Raw genomic sequence first — 19,151 nt, forward strand, 5'->3', positions numbered from 1 at the left:
ATATATTTACAAGAAAATTTAAAACTTTATAGTATCATCAGTTAACATGTTGGTACATATGCTTTAGGACCTTCTGTGCATTCATTCATTCTCTTATTCATTAACTTATTACACATCAGGGGCTTCCCAGGTGGCGCTAGTGGTAAAGAATCCCCGTGTCAATGCAGGGTAGAAAAGAGGCATGGTTCCATCCCTGGGTTGGGAAGATCCCCTGGAGAAGGAAATGGTAATCTGCTCGCTCCAGTATTCTTGCCTGGAGAATCCCACGGACAGAGGAACCTGGCAGGCTACAGTCCATGGGGTCGCAGAGACAGGACTGAAGCTATTTAGCACACATTACACATCTCCCTGAGAGAGGACAGGAACTGGAAAGTCAAGGGAGCTTTGTTTTTTGTTTTTGTTTTTTTTTTTAATGGGAGACATTTAGGCATGTTTTAAAGACAATGAAAGGATCAAAGTCAGTCGAAAGAGGAAAATGGGATGACAGGTATAGTGAGGTTTCTGAGAAGGAATGGATTTCAAGCACAGAGTTGGAGTCATCTTTAGATTAGGGGAGGAAAAACAAAACCATTGTGAGAGGATTGAAAGAATACACACATATGCACAAGAATGTATGTATCTGACTGTATCTACAGGTATGTATATTCCTGTATCTACCTGTAAGTATGTATCTTGTATCTACAGGTAGGTATATATTTTTTATTTTATCTATATGTATGTATCTTACTCTATCTACATGTTTTCACCATGTGAGCTACTGAAGAACTTGCTTTTTCACTTATCCTTGTAACCATTTCCCCCTCCTGCTGTTACTCTTCCTTACCATCATTTTCAACAGTATCCTAACACATGAAGTAGTTCATTCTTTAAAGCCACCTCGCAACTCTGGACATTTTCGCCGTCACAATTTTTCACTACCATCAACGCGGGACTTAGTATCACGATGGTGACATATTTGTAGCTACCCAGGATTATTTTTTGAACAGAAATTCATGGAAGAGGAACTGCTGAGTCAAATGGTCAGCCTAACTCGAGGGATAAAAGTCGCGTTTAAACGTCACAGTCGTCCTCAGGTATGCATTCTTTACCTGAGGAGGAAACAGAAGGAGAGAGGTTAAATAATTGGCCCAAGGTCAAAAATAATTCCAAGTGACGGATTTCAAAAGCCGCGCGGGCTCATCATGCTGCGGCAGGGATAGAATTTGCGGTTTAGGCGATTCTTTTTTTTTTTTTTTTTTGATGTGTTTCTGTGGGGGAGGGGCCGGGCAGCAGGGAAGGAAACTTGTGTCGCAGCAAAGAAGGAGGAGAAGGGGAGGGAACTCATGTCAGAACCCGAGCCGACTGCGCCGAGAAAGGGTAGGCTCAGGATTCGGTGGGCCCCCAGGCCGCTGTGCGGGGCAGCTCCGAGGCTGTGACCAGCTCCAGGGAGGTCCGGCCCGCGGCCGCGCCGCGCCGGGGTGGTTGCCAAGGGTCTGCCCAGTTTGCTGCTCTAGTTGCTAGGGCCTCCATCTTGAGGCCGGTGGCTGCGACACTCCCGGAAGGGGTTGCCGAGTGGGGCATTCACGGTCTGGGGCCTGCGGCGGCGGCGCGGCGGCGGCGGTGGTGGCGGCGGCGGCCGGCGGTAGCGGTGTGTATGGCGCTGGTGCGCGGCTCGGGCCTCTCCCCGCGGCGATACGGGGCTGAGGCTCGCGAGCCCTCCGCGCCCCACTTGCGTGCACTTTACCACATGAGGTGAGCGGGGCGGGGGCCTCCCTCCGGGCGGGAGGAGCCTCGGGCGCTGCCGCAGGGCCCGCGATAGCGGGCGGCGGCGGCGGCGCCGGGCGTCCCCGAGACCTCGGGCCTCGGCGAAGGGGGCGCCGGCTGCGCCGCTGCGGAGGCCGGACGGGAGGCCCAGAGGGGTCGCGCTGCGCCGCCGGGGCCGGGCCGGGGGCTGCGGCTGGCCCGCGCCGCCTGACCGCAGTCGGGGCTGCAGCCCCGCAGCTTTGTGAGCCCCCCCGGGCTCCCTTCCCCCCGCCCCATCCGGCCCCGGCGCGAGCCTCTGCAGCAGCAGCTCCGTTTTCACGCGCATCTCTCTCTCTCTCTCTCCCTTTCCCCCTTTTTCTTTTCCGTTTCAGAGAATTGGAAGCTAAAGCTACCAAAGACGTAGAAAGGAATCTTAGCAGGTAAGATGGGCGCCCTTTCCGCCTCTCACCCCCTTTCATTAATCGTGTATTTCCACCCTGGCTCGCCTTTGCTGGGTTTAGAAGTTCTCCCGTGTCATTTTCTATCGCACGCAGGGAACAGACACGGAGAAGAGGCTGGAGGGAATACTGGATGGAGGAATTGCGGGGAGATGCGTAATTACGCGTGTGTTCCTTTCTTGGGCGGGGGGGTGGGGGTGGCAAAAAACAGCGAAAAGCAATTCTTGTAAACTTAGTTAAAGCATTCTCACCCTTTTAGAATTTAATTAGGGGACTTGTGCATTAATTACTATTGTAAATGGTTGCAGGCATTGTGTGACTCATGATTGAGGCGGCCCTTATGGCGGGCTGTCAAACTGTTTTGGCTTCCCCGTTATTACTTTGTAACTCAAATTGTTGCCTTTATAAAAAGATACTATGTCTTCGCTCCCCACCCCCCCCCAACACATTGTAGTCAGGCGGATTCTGTTGCACTGGGAACAGTTTTGCCCTTGAACTTTACCGAGCATAGACTGCGTTTTGTTTTCTTTTGAAAATACATTTATATCTACGTTCGGTGTGTGCTCCTTTTATCAGGTGGTAAAATAATTAAAAATCTGTTCCCAGTAAGTGGTTCTCACTCCTTTTGGACCTGAGTGCTTTTGCACTGGTAACTTAAATCATCACCACAAAGGGCTTTTTTTGTTTTTTAAACGATGCCCCTATGAAAATGTCGAGCTTTATTGAGCTGTAATTGCTTAAGCATCAAGGCATTTAACTCTTTTTCACATTCATTTTCTGGTCTTACAGTCTTTTCCTTTCTTTTTCGCCGTTTTCTTTTGCATCATATTGGGACACTGAGAGAAACTTCTAGATTAGCCTAATCAGTGAGCAGCTTTTACTCGAACGAAATAAAATAAAAATTGTCTGTCTCAGGTCTTAATGTAGTTTGTGCTTGGTGATTGTAAGTTTTGTGTTTGTATTGAGGTCTTAACATTCACAATTCAAATCATCTGAATGTATTTTCAGCATATAGAATCATTTCAAATTGCTGGTCTTTGGGTTATATAGATATTAATTTGTTAAACTGGTCATTAAAGAATCTGTTCAGTCAGTGAAGGATGGTCGTCATTGGTTTAACAAATAAGAGATATTCTGTTATTCAAAATAATTACACAGTCATTTAAAGAAAATTAAGCCTGACTAAATAACCGGATATTTAAGTCTTGTTAGAAGCTATTAATGTTAAGATAGGAAACAATTAAATAAAACAGGTTGAGTTTTTAAGGTACACTTTCAGAAAGGAGCTTGGAATGTTAGTCTATTTCTATTTTTGCTTTGTCAGGTAACTATCAGTGTAATTTCTGTGGAGGTTTTCTGGGACGTAATTAAAAATTGTCTCAACCACAGGTATAATTTCTATATGCTATTACAAGTTGGATAGAACTTGGAGTCTGTATCAGCTGTGTATCAGAGTTTGAATCCCAGCTTTGTCACTTAACAATATGACCTTGACTCTAGGCAAATCACTTAGCCTCTCTCTTCCTAATCTGTAAAGGGAGAGGTTTGGGCCTGCCAGTTGCCAAGGTCTGTTAGGCCCCTTGGGTTTTATAAAAAGGAGTCAAGTGTTGTCCCTGGCCACAGACTCCATGTGCATTATAGGAGGAAGGCTGTAATGGGCACATGAATAACTAACACCGGGTAAATGATGCAAGGGTCAAAAGAAGATACCATTCCATTCATAAATTCAAAGGTCTTCAGTTGGTTAGAAAGAATGAAAAGGAAAAACAAATATAAAGGATGTTACAGGCCACTGTATACCAAGGTCCCTGTGCGAGGGGAACATTTCCTAAAGGTTAAAAGTTTTCTGAGGAGGGAGAGAAGATTAGGTGGGCAGATGCTTCCTTTGAACTCCATCCTTAGCTCTGTGCTTCCTTTTTTCCAAATAAGCAGAGTATATTTGTCTTTACCAATTTGTGCCTCCCCAGGAAGGCATTATCCTATATTCAGTTAGTAAACATTTCTTGCCCATCTTAGATGTTCCAAATGCAAGGCTAGGCACTAGGGAAGGGAAGAACGGCAGCAGCTGAGTTTAGTGGGTGTTTTCTGTCTGCCTGGCACACTTTGAAGATCTTACATCGACTCATCTGATCCTGGAACTCTCTGAGGTAGGTGCTTTCAGGATCTCGGTCTCTGTTTTACAGGTGAAGACTTTGATGCACAAAGAGATTAAGTAACTTCCAGGAGGCCACACCACTGGTAAACTGCAGGAGATGTTACGCTTTGGACTGTATTGTGTTGCCTCACAAGAGGCATGGTTCTTCACTTCCAAAAAATGTGAAAGTATCTTTGGAGAGGCAGAACCCACATATACAGGCAGCACTCCTAGATAAGAGTTTCTCATCCTGGGCACTGTTGACCTCTTTTTTGGCTGTGCCACGAGGCACGTGGGATCCTGGTCCCCTGACCAGGGGTCAGACCCATGCCCCCTGCACTGGAAGCTTGGACTCTTAACCAGTAGACCCACTGTTGACATTTTGACCAGATCATTTGTTGTTTTGAAGTCTGCCCTGTGTACTACGGGATGTGTAGCAGCATCGGCCAGAAATACTCAGGTGTGACAGTCAAAAAACGCCTTAAGATACCACCAGAGATCCCCTCGGGTGAAATCACCCACACTGTTCTAGATCTTCATGTTTCCTGAATATAACCAAACATTTGGATTTTTAACATTAAATCTGTAAGCATTAAACATCTTTTGTAATACCGTGGGACTCCAAATTCCCACTTTGTAGACCCCCTGTTTGGAAACTCCTCCAGTCTCTGAATGAATGACGGAAATCTTACTGCCATTCTCCTTTTCCTCTGCTAAGCTGCAAACCCTGAAGACAGAGTGACAGATAGCCAGAGCCAGTTAAATAAAATTGGCACAGTGGATAAATTTGGTTGCCCGCATGAGGTCAACTCTCTTAATTTACTGTCAGCCATTAAAGTTGTCACTTTTTGTCAGTATCCTGGCATTCAAAAGACAAATATGTAATGTAGTGTCTAGATACGGGAGATCACCACTGAAACTAAATTTTAAAGAATGGAATCCATTTTAGAAGGTAGAGAAAAAGGCAGTGTAGGAACAACAGCAGAAATAAAGGTACGACATCCAGAAAGTATAGGCAATTGTGAAACAGCAGTAAGTAGTTCAGTTGCATTGGTGTGTAAGGGTGGGGGCAGGGGTAGAGTTTCTTGAATATCTGGTGAAGGATATTTTGCATAAATCTTACATCGTGGGAAGCTAGTACGAAGCTTTTAGGTAGGGTGGTGATAGGATAGAAAAATGATAACTAGTGATCTGGGCAAGAGGTGAGGATGACCTGAATTAAAGTGGTAGTAGAAAAGCAGGAGTGAGATTACTCAAGATGTTGAATCTGGGGTTTGGCACCTACTTACTGGAATTAGGTGTGAGAGGAGTCTTAGAACTGCAGGAGTCTTGGGACTTGCCTGGCCATCCAGTGGTTAGGAATCTGCCATCAAGTGCGGGAGACTTGGGATCAATCCCTGATAGGGGAACTAAGAGCCTATGTGCTTTGGGACGGCTCAACCCATGGGCAGCAGCTGTTGAGCCTTCGAGCTCTAGAAGCTGTGCACCACAACGAAGACCTGATGCAACTAAATTTTTTTAATTAAAAAAAAAATCCACTAAATATACAGGGGTCTCCGTCTTGGGTGAAGGGGAGATTGGCTCAGCCTCTGAATAAAATAAATGTGAGAACAGACATCAAGGTTTGGGGAAAAAAGACGATAAATTACAGTTTATGGTTTAAAAAAAAAAATCCCTTCTAATTCAACGTATCTAACTTTAAAAAGTAAGTATATGTGTGTGTATATAAAGTAAATTCATATATAAATAAATTATATAATGTATATAAAGTACACATATAAATTAAATTTTGTAAATTATATGTATGTATATAGGAAGCCAAAATGATAAAATCATTGTGTATTTAGATCTAGACCATAACACCAGCCAATATTTGGATCCCTTCGTTTTACAAGTGTGAAAGCTGTGGTCAAGGTTATAGTCTCTAAAATGACAAATCTGGGATTCAGACAGACCTTTTGACTCTTCAGGCTTCAGGTACTTCAGGCTAGGCAGTATTTTATATTGCACAATAGGAAAAAAGGTAACTTGGATTTCTTCTTTCTTTCTGAAAATAGAATAATTACCTCAATAGACTATTTTGTGACCATTTTACTAATGTAGTGTGTGTTATCTGAGGTAGAAGTTACATGCTTTATGTTATGCTGATTTTTTTTTACCCCCTAAAACCAACCATTAAATGCCATCACATGAGAGAAGTTGTTAAAGATTCTGCATACTGTATAATGTAGCATCTAACCTGGAACGTTTTTATCTGAGACACCTTTACCTGGGATGTGCTAAGAAAAGACTAGAGAAAGCAGGTGTGAACTTCCTAGATAGGGTGCTCTTGGAATTCACCCAACTTTATTTGGGGGGAGAAGCTTCTGATTTTGTTCAATTTTTGTGTTGCTTTCCTGTGATGTGCTTTGTAGGCCAACAATTTCATATTGATAGGTTTCTTTCTAGCTTTATTTTGAAGCTATTTGGTACATCAGTTGGTAGAATAAATGAATCATAAAAGGTAAGCTTAATTTTAAAGTGTGTAACAACCCTCTATGGAAATTTTAAATATAAACATTAAAAAACCTGAGTACCATTCTGTAACCTCTTTTGAATTTTGGTATCTGAAATAAATCTGTGAGTATAAATTACTGTCCTTTACAGCTCCGTTTCATGACAGTCTTAAAAGTATTGCCCACAGTTGGAAAGACTTAAATATGGCTGTATATGTTCTGCTTAGGTTAACTTATGATGTCTCTCACTCAAAATCAAGAAAATGTCCTCCCATTTAAAAATTTTTAAAAATCATCCTAATCTTGATTAAAGTAGCAAGAAGAGTGCAGTGAACATTTGTATCTCCACCTAGGTTTACCAGTTACTAGTATTTTGCCACATTGGTTTTATCATGCCATCACCCCTAAATAAAAAACAAGGGCATTCTGTGTAACAGCAATCAAATAGATCACAGTTGGAGAGGTTTAGCTTTGTTACAGTACTATTTGGTTCATATTCAGATTTTCCCAGTTGTCCTGATAATGTCTTGTCTTCTTTTTTCTCAGTTCCTTAATCCAGGGTTGCATTTAGTTGTCTTCACTTCCTTCCATCAGGAGCAGTTCCTTATCCATTTCTTGCCCGTCCGTGACTGACACTCTGGTATAGTCTGGACTAGGTGTGTTTGGGACTTGAGTTTGGGTTTGCCCCGTGGTCTCGGTGTGATTAGGTTCAGGTTGGCCTCTTTGGCAGCAGTGCCACGTAGCTGACGTGTTCCTTGTCAGGGCCTCCCGTCAGGCCCTCCCCGCCACTCGGAAGGAAATGAACTGAAGGTTTACCCGGTACTTTACCTTTACACTAACTCAGTGTTTTGTTTTGTTCTGTTTTTCATTTTAGGATGTGCCAAACAATTAGTTGAAGCTGAGGTATAATTTTAAATAGTTGAGGTTACAGTAATTACAAGTCTTTTTTAAATTGGCCAACTGTAATGATTGCAGCTTTTTTGAAAGATTATTCTGAAGAGAACTTCTTTTATTGTTAGACATAAACGTTGTGTGTTTTTGGCTTTTCACCTGTAATAAACTGATAACCCTAGTAAGAAAATGAAACGTTGGGCTGGGCTTGTGATGTGCTTTCTTCAAAAGAACGCCCCTGTTGAAATTAGAGGGGCATTGTGGCACTGGAACAGTCTCTTATCTTGAATTCCGCAGGGATCACAGATGGTATGAAATAGTTCAAAAAACTGAATGTATGCTTAAAAAAAATCCTTAGAATACTTAAAAGGTTTGTGGCTCCCCAAATATTAAGAAACATTGTGTCATAGGGAGGATGATAGAGGAGCTGAATAATGTGAATAAAGAGATTTTTAAGATTTAAAAAAGAGAAAGTAACATTTGACTAAGGCATAGTTTTTCTTAAAAAAAAAAACCTCAAACAGCAACAATGTGAAAATAAAAGAGTTGACCCTCAGGGAGTTGGTTCCAAAACCCCCAGCCCAGACCGTTCCAAAATCCAAAGATGCTCAGATTCCTCATATAAAATAGCATAGTGTTTGCATATAACTTACACACTTTCTCCCTTATATTTAAATCATCTTTTAGATTACTTATAATACTTTATTCAATGTAAATACTATGTAAATAGTTGTAAATACAGTGTAAATGCTATGTGAACATTTGCCCATGTATAGGTATTCAGGTTTTGCTTTTTAGAACTTTCTGGAATTTTTCCTGATCCTTGGTTGATTGAATCTGAATTTGAAACTTGGGCTTTGGGAGCCCAACTGTATAATTTAAATGTCCTATCAAGGTGGTCTTGAATAGCATACTCTGTGTGAGCTGGTTGTGAAGCAGAAATCCTGGCGTTTCTACTCTTTTAACAGGGAAAAGGCATTTTGAATTTTAGTGTGTTGTGTGACCATGACTCAGCTGACTTCCCGTTTCAAATGGAATGTTCAAAACAGATTGAAACTTGGTTAAGGAATTTTATACTTTGAACCTTACAAGATATTTTCTGCAAACATCAATTGATTAGATTTTGTATAAAAACAAACACGATGAAACCAAGTCATTTGTTTTGCTGTTCTTACTAGTAATTTTGAGTCAGCCAGCATTGATTGAACGGCTTGCTGCAGTGATACTGAATATTTTTTTACAATTTTGACATCTGTGTTTTGTTGACTTTGGTCTCTTTTTTCTCTTGTTCTTTTGGAGTATCCCCATAAAACACTGGAACACAGTGCTGTGTGGTGTGAAATATGCACTAATTTTAAATGTGTTTTAAGCATTACTTCACCGTGTCAGGGGCTTCCCTGGTGGCTCAGACAGTAAAGAATCTGCCTGCAGTGTGGGAGACCCAGGTTTGATCCATGGGTCAGGAAGATCCCCTGGAGAAGAGAATGGCAACCCACTCCAGTATTCTTGGCTGGAGAATCCCATGAACAGAGGAGCCTGTTGGGGTCCTCAGTCTATGGGGTCACAAAGAGTTGGACACAACTGAGCAAATCTCTGTTTGTTGCTGTTAATTGACCGTGCAAGGATGTCAGAGAAATATGTTTCACTTAATATTCTACTTGTGAGTCCCTAGATGATGTGAGGCACATAAGTGAGAATCTCACTGTGAAAAGCTAGAAGGGAATGTAAAATGTGCCTTCTCTACATTGCTGCAAGTTAATCATGCTCAAGCTGCAGTTCTCAGCCTGTCACTTAGAAACCTCCACCACCTCCCTAGTGACTCTGGAATTGAAGCCCAAACTCTTGTCTGTGCTAACCTTATCTGTTTAGCTTTATCCCTTCTACCTCTTGCTCTATCCTCTGTTCCTCCTTCTCTGAATGTCTTCTTCAATTTCTCCCTCAAAAAAATTTTTTTCTAACACTTTCACATAGCATAAAGTAAACCCTTTTAAAGTGTATGATTCATTGGTTTAGTTTATTTGCAGAATTGTGCAATCATCACAGCTCCCTAATTCCAGAACATTTTTTATACCCCCCCTCCCCCCACCCCTCAACCTCTGGCAAACCACTAGTCTATACTCCGTCTGTATGGTTTTGCCTATTCTGGACATTTTGTATAAATGGAATCATAATATGTGACCTTTTGTCTTGCTTGTTTCACTAAGCATGTTTTTACAGTTCATGCATGTTGTGGCATGTATCGGTACTCCATTCTTTTTATGGGCAAAAAATAATCCATTGTGTAGCTATACCACATTGGGTTTATCCATTCATTAGTTGGTGCGCATTAAGGTCGCTTCCACTTTGGGGCTATGATGAATAATGATGCTGTGACCATTCATTTACAAGTGTTTGTGTGGACGTGTGTTTTCAGTTCTCTTGGTATGCACCTAGGGGTGGAATTTCGAGGCATATGTTCTATGTTTTAACTTTCTGAGCAACCACCAGCCTTTCCAAAGCAGCTGCACCCATTTTCCATTTCTGCCAGCAGTGTATTTCATTTTCTCCACGTCCTCACCAATGAGTGGTATCTCATTGTGATTTTGATTTGTGTTTCTGTAATGACTGATAACGCTGCACATCTTTTCATATGCTTACTGACCATTTGTGTATTTGATTTGGAGAAATGTCTATTCAAATCCTGTGCCCATTTTAAATTTGGTTATATTTTATTGTTGAGTTGTCAAGAGTTCTTTATATGTTCTACATGCAAGTTCTTCATTGGATTAATGATTTACAAATATTTTCTCCCATTCTGTGGGTTGCCTTTTCACATTCTTGATGTCCTCTGAAGCACAGAAATTTAAAATTTTGGTACAGCCAGTTTGCTGTCTTAAACTATTTTAAAATTTTTATTTATCTCTAATTGGAGGATAATTGCTTTATAATGTTGTGTTGCTTTCTGCCATACATCAACATGAGTCACAGCCATAGGTGTACATATGCCCCCTCCCTCTTGAACCTACCCACCCCATCCCACCCCTTTAGGTTGTCACAGGGCACTGCTTTGAGCTCCCTGTGTCATAGCAAATTCCTGCTGGCTATCTGTTTACATACAGGAATAGATATGTTCCCATGCCACTCTCAGATTATCCCACCCTCTCCTTCCCCCACTGTGTCCACAAGCCCGTTCTCTATGTCTGCATCTCCATTGCCATCCTACAAGTAGCTTCATCAGTACTTCTAGAAAGTATCATCTTTCTAGATTTCCATATCTATGCATTAATGAATGATATGTCTTTCTCTTTCTGACTTCACTCTTTTTTAATAGGCTTTAGGTTCATCCACCTCATTAGAACGGACTCAAGTGCATTCCTTTTAATGGCTAAGTAGTAGTCCTGCATTGGAGAAAGAAATGGCAACCCACTCCAGTGTTCTTGCCTGGAGAATCCCGGGGACGGGGGAGCCTGGTAGGCTGCCATCTATGGGGTCGCACAGAGTCGGGCACGACTGAAGCGACTTAGCAGCAGCAGCAGCAGTATTCCATTGCATATATGTACTATAGCTTCTTTGTCCAGTCACCTGTCGATGGACGTCTAGGTTGCTTCCATGTCCTAGCTGTTGTAAATAGCGCTGCAGTGAACACTGGGGAACATGTGTCTTTTTCAGTTGTTGTTTTCTCAGGGTATATGGTGGAAAAGGAAATGGTGACTCACTGCAGTATTCTTGCCCGGCAGTTTCCATGGACACAGGAGCCTGAGCCTGGCGGGCTGCAGTTCATGGTGTCGCAAAGAGTCGGACACGACCGAGCGACAGACACACACACAGGGTAAATGTCCAGTGTGGGATTGGTGAGTCATAGGGTAGTTCTAATCCTAGTTTTGTTTTAAAGAATCTCCATACTATTCTCCATAGTTGCTGTATCAATTTACCTTTCTACCAGCTGTGTAAAAGGGTTCCATTTTCTCTCCACCCTCTCCAGCATTTATCGTTTGTAGGTTTTTTGATGTTGGCCGTTCTGACAGTGCGAGGTGATACCTCATTGTAGTTTTGATCTGCCTTTCTCTGGTAATGAGCGATGCCGAGCATTTTTCGTGTTTGTTAGCCGTCTGTATGTCTTTGGGAGATGTCTGTTTAGGTTTTCTCCCTCTTGTTGATTGGGTGGTTTGTTTTTCTGGTATTGAGCTACATGAGCTGCTTGCGTATTTTGGAGATTAATCCTTTGTAAGTTGTTTCATTTGCTATTATTTCTTAAACATTTTCGAGTGTACATTTCAGTGAAATTAAGCACATTCATAATGTTGCTCCACTGTCACCACCATTTCCCTCCATAACTTCATCTTGCAGAGCAGACTCTGTACCTACTAAACAATAAAACCCCGTTCTCTCCTCCCCTCCACCCTTGGGAACCACCATCTACTTTGTGTCTCAGTGAATCTGACTGCCCCAGGTAACTCATGTGCATGGAATCACAGTGTTTGTCCTTTTGTGACTGACTTCACTTAGCAGAATATTCTCAAGGTTCATACATGCTGTAGCATGTCATGCAATTGATTTTTGTATGTTGGTTCTATATCCTACAGCTGTGGTGAACTCATTTATATAATTTCCTTTCCAATCTTAATGCCTTTTATTTCTTTTTCTTTTCTTTTTTTATTGGAGGGTAATTGCTTTACAGTGTTGTGGTGGTCTCTGCCATACAGCAACTCAAATTAGTCATAATTTTATATATATATATTCCCTTCCTCTTGAGCCTCCTCCCCCACTTATTTTTCTTGCCTTATTTTCCTAACTAGAACCTACAGGAAAATGTTGAATAGGAGTGGTAAAAGTGAACATCTTTGTCTTGTTTCATCTTAGAGAAAAAGCATTCAGTCTTAACCATTAAGAACAATGTGAACTGTGGACTTTATCAGATTATTGAAGTTCCGTCTATTCCTGGTGTGAACATTTTTGTCTTGTCTTGGAAGGGTATTGGCTTTTGTCAGATGCTCTTTCTGTATCTATTGAGATCATGTTGTCTTATCCTTGGTTCTGTCAATGTTATATTACGTTGATTTTTGTATGTTAAACCAGCTTTGCATCCCTGGGATAAGTCTCACTTGGGCATAGCATATAGTTCCCATTATATGTTGCTAGATTCGATTTATTAGTCTTCTGTTGAGGATTTTTGAGTTTGTGGTCCCATGGGTTATTGATCTGTAGTTTTCTTTTCTTGTGACATCTTAATGTCTTTTGATACCTGGTGTGGTCTGGTCTGAAATCTGGAGTCTCGAACTGTTTGCTTTGGCATCTGCCTCATTCTGAATTGTGCATTAATAATTGTTTCTATATATCCAGTTCCATTTTTCCTTTTTAAATTTTTTCCAGTTTTTAAAAACATTTTATTTCTTTTCATTGCACTGGGTCTTGGTTGCTATGCTCAGGCTTTCTCTAGTTGCAGTGAGGAGGCTGCTGTCTAATTGTGCTGTGTGGGCTTCTCTGTTTGCAGAGCATGGGCTCTGGAGCACAGGCTCAGTAGTTGTAGCCCATTGGCTTATTTGCTTCAAGGCATGTGGGATCTTCACACACCAGGGCTTTAACCCTGTGTCCCCTGCATTAGCAGGCGGATTCTTAACTTTTGGACCACCAGGGAAGTTACTTTTCCAGTTTTATTAAGGTATGATTAACAAAGTCGATTCCGTTTTCTTTTGTCAGTACATAACCTGTGTGTGTATGTTATTGAGATATAATTGACATCTGACTTCGTGCAAGTTTAATATGTACAACTTGCTGATTTGAAATATTTATATACCTGTTGACCCTCGAGAAATGTGAGTTTGAACTGTATGGTCCCGCTTATCTGTAAATTTTTTTTTCTTCACTAAATACATAGTACTGTATTACATGATCTGTGGTTGGTTGAACCTGTTGATGTGGAACTGTGGGTTTGAAGGGCCAACTGTAAAATTACATGCAGCTTTCGACTGCATAGGGTCTGTGCCTGTAATCCCTGCCTTGTTCAGGGGTCTGCTGTATTCCAGCAGGATTACCACAGAAGTATTAGCTGGCATCTCTCTCAGGTCACATAATTATCGTTTCTTTTTTGTGATGAGAACATCTAAAACCCAGTCTCTTGGCAACTTTGAAACATAAAACACAGTATCAACGGCAGTAATCACTATTCTGTGCATTAGATTTCCAGAATTTATTCCCCTTATTTGCAAATTTATTATTCCCTTTAGTTGGAAGTCCTGTTTAACAACATCTCAATTTTCCTGTCTCCTGGTCACTAGTAACCACAAGTTTGGTTTTTTTGGAGTCCACATGTATGTGATAGTCATACAGTATTTGTCTTTCTTGAACTAATTTTACTTAGCATAATGCCCTTAAGGTTCATATCCATGTTGTTGCAGATGGCAGAATTCTTTCTCAAGGCTGAATGCTACTCCTTTGTATGTATATACAGCATCTTCATTCATTGATGGACTTAGGTGGTTTCTCTGTCTTGGTTATTGTGAATAAAGCTGCAGTAAACATAGGAATGCAGGTATCTTTTGATACCCTGTTTTAATTTCTCTTGAATATATATCCAGAAGTGAGATTGCTGGATCATTAGTAGTTGTCTTTTTAATTTTTTGAGGAACCGCCATACTGTTTTCCATAGTGGCTGCACCAATTTACATTCCCACCAACAGTGTTCAGGGGTTCCCCTTTTCTCCGTGTCTCGCCAACACTTGTTACCGCTTGTCTTCCTGAAGTTAACCATTCTGGGAGGTGTGCCATTTCTGTTTCTACTGTATGCTGTCTTGTCTTTGGTCACAAGCTTCCTGGTATACTAACATTAACTTAGTGCGGTGCTTTGTACCTAGTCCCTTGTGGCTGATGTTCAGTATACACTGACGCGCATCTCTTAAGCACTTCCTCTGCATTACTTAATCTTCACAAGACATCTCTGAGGGAGGTAGCGTTTAAGACCTCTTATAAACGAGATGGAGGCTTTAGAGAAATTAAACAAGTTGCTTATACAGGTCGGTAGTGGAGTTGACATTTAAACCTGCTTCTCTTTTAGGTTCAGAGCCAGAGCTCTTAACCACATGCTGTGCTGCCCAGGAAATGCTTGCTTGAATAGATTGGATTTAAACTGGTCCTTAAAGAAGTAGAATGTGGGTAGAAGAAAGAGTGGTAAAAGCGGGAATTGGTATTTAATTGGAGTACCTGGTGCTGGGGGAGTACAGTGCAAGTAGAGCTGGTTTTTGTTCCCAGAGCAGTAATTAGTTCTATTTGGAAGAGTGAGATTAACATCTGAAATAATTAGAAAAAGAGTATTGTTTAATCAGAGGTCAAGAGTGAGTTTTGTATGAGTTGGAAGGAATTATGAAGGAACTAGTAATTAAATTAAGCCTCAAAAGAGGAGTGGATTTAGGAGAGTTGTTTAGCAAACCAGATTTTGGATTGGGCTTTACCATTGTGTTGTGCTGTAATCCTTATAATCCTTTACTAGTATTATTTTATTGCTCAGATTATGAGGCCAATAGAAACCCCCTTTCAAGCTCAGCTTCCTACTTCTTTAGGAGTTCCAAACTATATATCATCTGGATCTTCATGGCTACCTCATCATATCCTATTTTTCTCTTTATGCTTAAAAGGAAGATATGCTGACTTTGAACTGTGCTTTATAGCTCAAAATCAAATGCAATATAGAAATATACAGTATTGCTGCTACCCTGACTTTTGTCCTCTTTTTCTCCACGTATTTCTGTCACAAATATGTATTTTTATTAGTTTCTCTGTATGTGTGCTTCTAGAATTCCTTTATGCAAATACAAGCACATGGGGAAGTGTATCCCTCCCCTTCTTTCAACATGGAAGGTAGGATACTGAACATTTTTTTTCCCAGTTAACTATATACCGTCCAGATCCTTTCATGTCACAACACGGAGACCTTCTTATGTGTTTTATAGCAGCATAGTGTTGCATTTTATGGATGTATCAATATTATTTAATGACTTGAGCTACTACTTGTGACTGTAAACAAGCTTCTCTCGTGTCACCTCATTGATTATTACCTTCTCTGATACTTTTGTTCCCTAACCCCTTTTCTATTTCCAAATAAGTACTAGTCTTCCTTATGTTGGGCTTCCCTGGTGCCTCAGATGGTAAATAATAATCTGCCTGTAATGTAGGAGACCTGGGTTTGTTCCCTGGGTTAGGAAGGTCCCCTAGAGAAGGGAGTGGCTATCCACTCCAGTATTATGGCCTGAAGAATTTCATGGACAGAGGATCCCGGTGGGCTGCAGTCAGTGGGATCATAAGAGTCGAACACGACTGGGCGACTAACACTTTCCTTATTTTCAAAAACAAAAAACTTCATTTTTATCCTGTATTTTTCATATCAAGGCTGCATTTTGAAAATCTGATCACTCTTAATTCAGTTTCTGTCTCTACTAGCTGGTGAAATTATACAGCTTTGTAGGTTACCAGCAACTTCCTGTTGTGTGGTACTAGGCTGGCTTTGGTGATTGATTCAGATGTAGGAGGACAGAAGGAGGGAGAAAGGAAAGGCTGATGAGCAGATAGGGAAAGGCTGGGAGAAAACAGAGTAAGGGAAAAACAGAGTAAGGGAAAAAGTAGGTGAACAACATTTTTGGCAGAAGATGTGAAATTATTTTCATAACTAATTGGTAACATACAATTGGCTTCTGTGTGAAGATGACCTGCCTTACAGTGACTTGTGACTGATAGGCTAGTTGGGCGCTATGGAAAGTTCCCTCTATTTTCTCTATTTCCCTTGTGACTCAGCTGGTAATGCAATGTGGGAGACCTGGGTTTGATCCCTGGGTTGTGGAGATCCCCTGAAAAAGGGAAAGGCTACCCACTGCAGTATTCTGACCTGGAGAATTCCATGGACTGTATATCCATGGGGTTGCAGAGTCAGACGCGACTGAGTGACTTTCACTTTTTATCACTTCTGTATTATCATTTCTAATAGCAGAGCTTCTATTTAGAAACTTTCGCTTTCTACAATCTGGAGTTGTCATTAGCCTATCTCTCTTGTCAATCTTATTGATATTGTCAGCTGATTCAGTTTCTTGTGATTACCTTGGATTTCTTCTTTGCTTTTCGTTTCTGCTTGCCACCATCATGGTTCAGGACATTGCACTTCTACTTGGATTACTGCAGCAGTCTTTTCACCCTGTTCTGCAGGTTTGTTTGCTGCTTTTACCCAGTGCTTTTTCTCCCCTTTTCTACCCCAGTCAGTACTGGCTCTGGATCTTGCCGTGCTAGTAGGTCTCCGTGCTTTGCTGTGTCCATGCCCTTTTGTACTTCCTTGCCTGAAAAAGCCCCTCTCTGGCTCTGTAGAAATCCTGACTTTTCTTTAAGACCCAGATCAACTTCTTACTTTTCCCTGAAGCTTTCCTTAGCTGTAACTGTAACAGCTCATACACATATCTTGTTTTTCTAAGCTTGCTTATAGCCCCTACCAGATGATTTCTTGTTTCCGTATTTCAGGCGTGTTCACTTGTTGTTCCTACAAAATTATAGTTTAAAAATGATGAATTCTACTTGAGTTCTCCTAGTACACAGCAGACTGCTTGACTTACAGGAATCCCCAAACACATCCTTACTGATTTATTGATTAAACATTGTGTGGGTTGTTATTAAATAATTTTGGATGGAGAGAGTCAGATCATCCAGGTACCTTGAAGGTCTGCTTCTTTGCTATGCTCTGGATATGCACTTTTTAAAATGGGATTTTCTTTTTGATTTTCTAACAAATGATATACGCTGAACTGGACCTTGACTTTTTTTTTAACTCAGTGGTGTGTCTTAGAGATCTTTCTGTAAAGCCATGTTTGTTGGGGGATCCCCAATGTCACCTTCAGTTTTAACAGTTCACTAGGAAGGCTCGCAGGATTCAGCGTATAGTCATTCTCATGGCTGTGAATCGTAAGAATGAAAGTATACAAAACAAAATCCGTAAAGGGAAAAGGCAAGTGGTCAAAATCCGGAGGAAACTAGGAGAAAGCTTCCAAGATTTCTGTCCCTGTGATGTCACACAGAATGTGCTTAATTTCTCTAGCATCAAATTATGACAACATGTGTTAAGTGTCTACCAGGAAAGCTCATTAGAAATTCAGTGCGTAGGTTTTTTTTTTTAGGGGCTGATTGTGTAGGTACCATCTACAGCCAGCCCCTTAAAAAAAGTTCATGGGGTTGCAAAGAGTCAGACACGACTGACGACTGAGCAACAATACTGAACAATTGTAGGTACCTTCTGCCTACTATGTACCAAAATTCCCAACCACCAAAAACAAAGTAGGCTTTTAGCAAAACTGTGTTGCTTGTATGTTGATTTGGGATTGGTGGGAACCTCCCTGAAATGCAAGTGCCTTGACCCCAGTCAGGAGCCAGTCTTGCAGTCCTTTCTCAGGATAGTGGTTTCAACCTGCTGTGCTAATAATAACTCTTTCCTGCACACCATGGAAATCTGTAACTCCCCTCCTTAAAAAAAAAAAAAAAAAAAAAAACTAATTAATGTGTAATGTTTCATGATCTGAGTACATTATGGTTTAACTTTCCCCTGTTGTTCGGTTTTTAGTCTATTTTGGTCTGTTTTGCAGTATCTGTTTTGGTACATTTTCTTTTGTAGAGGCTTCTATTGAAGTTGATCAGTGACGTTTAAAAATTTACTATTAACAGATCCTTCCAAGTTGTTCATCAGAGGTCCTTGCTAATTCATGTCCTACAGCAGTTTACAGGAGTATCCTTTGGAAGTGATTGCTTTGAATGATATTCATGTTGGGAATGAAGGGAAAGCTGACAATCAAGAATCAGGAAGAGCAGGTCCAGGAAGGGCCTTGTGGATCCCAGACTTGCTGCCATTAAGGACACTTGTCTTGCCCTTTGTCTTCCCAAGATTCTTGGTTCACAGGCTCATCTCCTTTTATCTGTCCTAATCTTCCACCTTGCTGCCTTACTCATTTGAGTGGAGGCTTGTGATTGTTTTTGTCTTTTATTATGGAAATTTTCAAACATATGCAAAAGTAGAACAGAATAAAGAGCTTTCTGTACCCATTACCCAGTTTCAGCAGTTGTCAACATTTTGTCAGTCTTGTTTCATTTTTTTCTCTTTTCCTATTTTTGGGAGGATGGAGTGCAGCCTAGAGTAGTGAAAGCAAATCCTAGACACGGTGTTTTAAAAAGCATTCATTTTTGGTACTAATTTACAAAAATTGTGCATGTGTACCATAATATTTTAAATAGGGGTTTTCTTTTAAAAAACTTAACAATTCCTTTAAATAGTGGTTCAGTTGTGAGGTTCCTCTGATGTTCCTAGTTCAGGAGGGTATACAAAACAGACAGACAACTTTTAAAAAATATGAGCTAACACTGTTCACGGTTTTACAAATTGCTTTTTTTCATTTAACAATGTTAGGGACATTCCTTCAAATCAACAGACAGGGCAACTTATTTTCAGTGCAATATGCT

The 19,151-nt window shown here is 41.0% G+C and overlaps 1 protein-coding gene across 5 annotated transcripts in view; it reads left to right on the forward strand.

Annotated features, from left to right (window-relative positions):
- Positions 1–218: 218 nt before the first annotated feature.
- The window catches only part of TNRC6A (trinucleotide repeat containing adaptor 6A), a 97,422-nt gene continuing 78,489 nt past the window's right edge, over positions 219–19,151 (forward strand). The window contains exons 1-3 of one of the 5 annotated variants that reach the window (XM_055561408.1): positions 1,234–1,356; positions 2,115–2,162; positions 4,364–4,418. Coding sequence is in view for 2 of the 5 variants with exons in the window: in XM_055561404.1 (XP_055417379.1) it covers positions 610–635; positions 2,115–2,162 (74 nt within the window). In the remaining 3 variants the exon portion in view is untranslated. Of the gene's footprint in view, positions 636–1,233; positions 1,357–2,114; positions 2,163–4,363; positions 4,419–11,416; positions 11,509–19,151 lie in introns of those variants that run through there. The other 4 variants (XM_055561405.1, XM_055561404.1, XM_055561407.1 and 1 more) reach the window with 4 other exon arrangements.

Source organism: Bubalus kerabau, chromosome 23 (genome assembly GCF_029407905.1).
Source record: "Bubalus kerabau isolate K-KA32 ecotype Philippines breed swamp buffalo chromosome 23, PCC_UOA_SB_1v2, whole genome shotgun sequence".
Taxonomy (NCBI): Eukaryota; Metazoa; Chordata; class Mammalia; order Artiodactyla; family Bovidae; genus Bubalus; species Bubalus kerabau.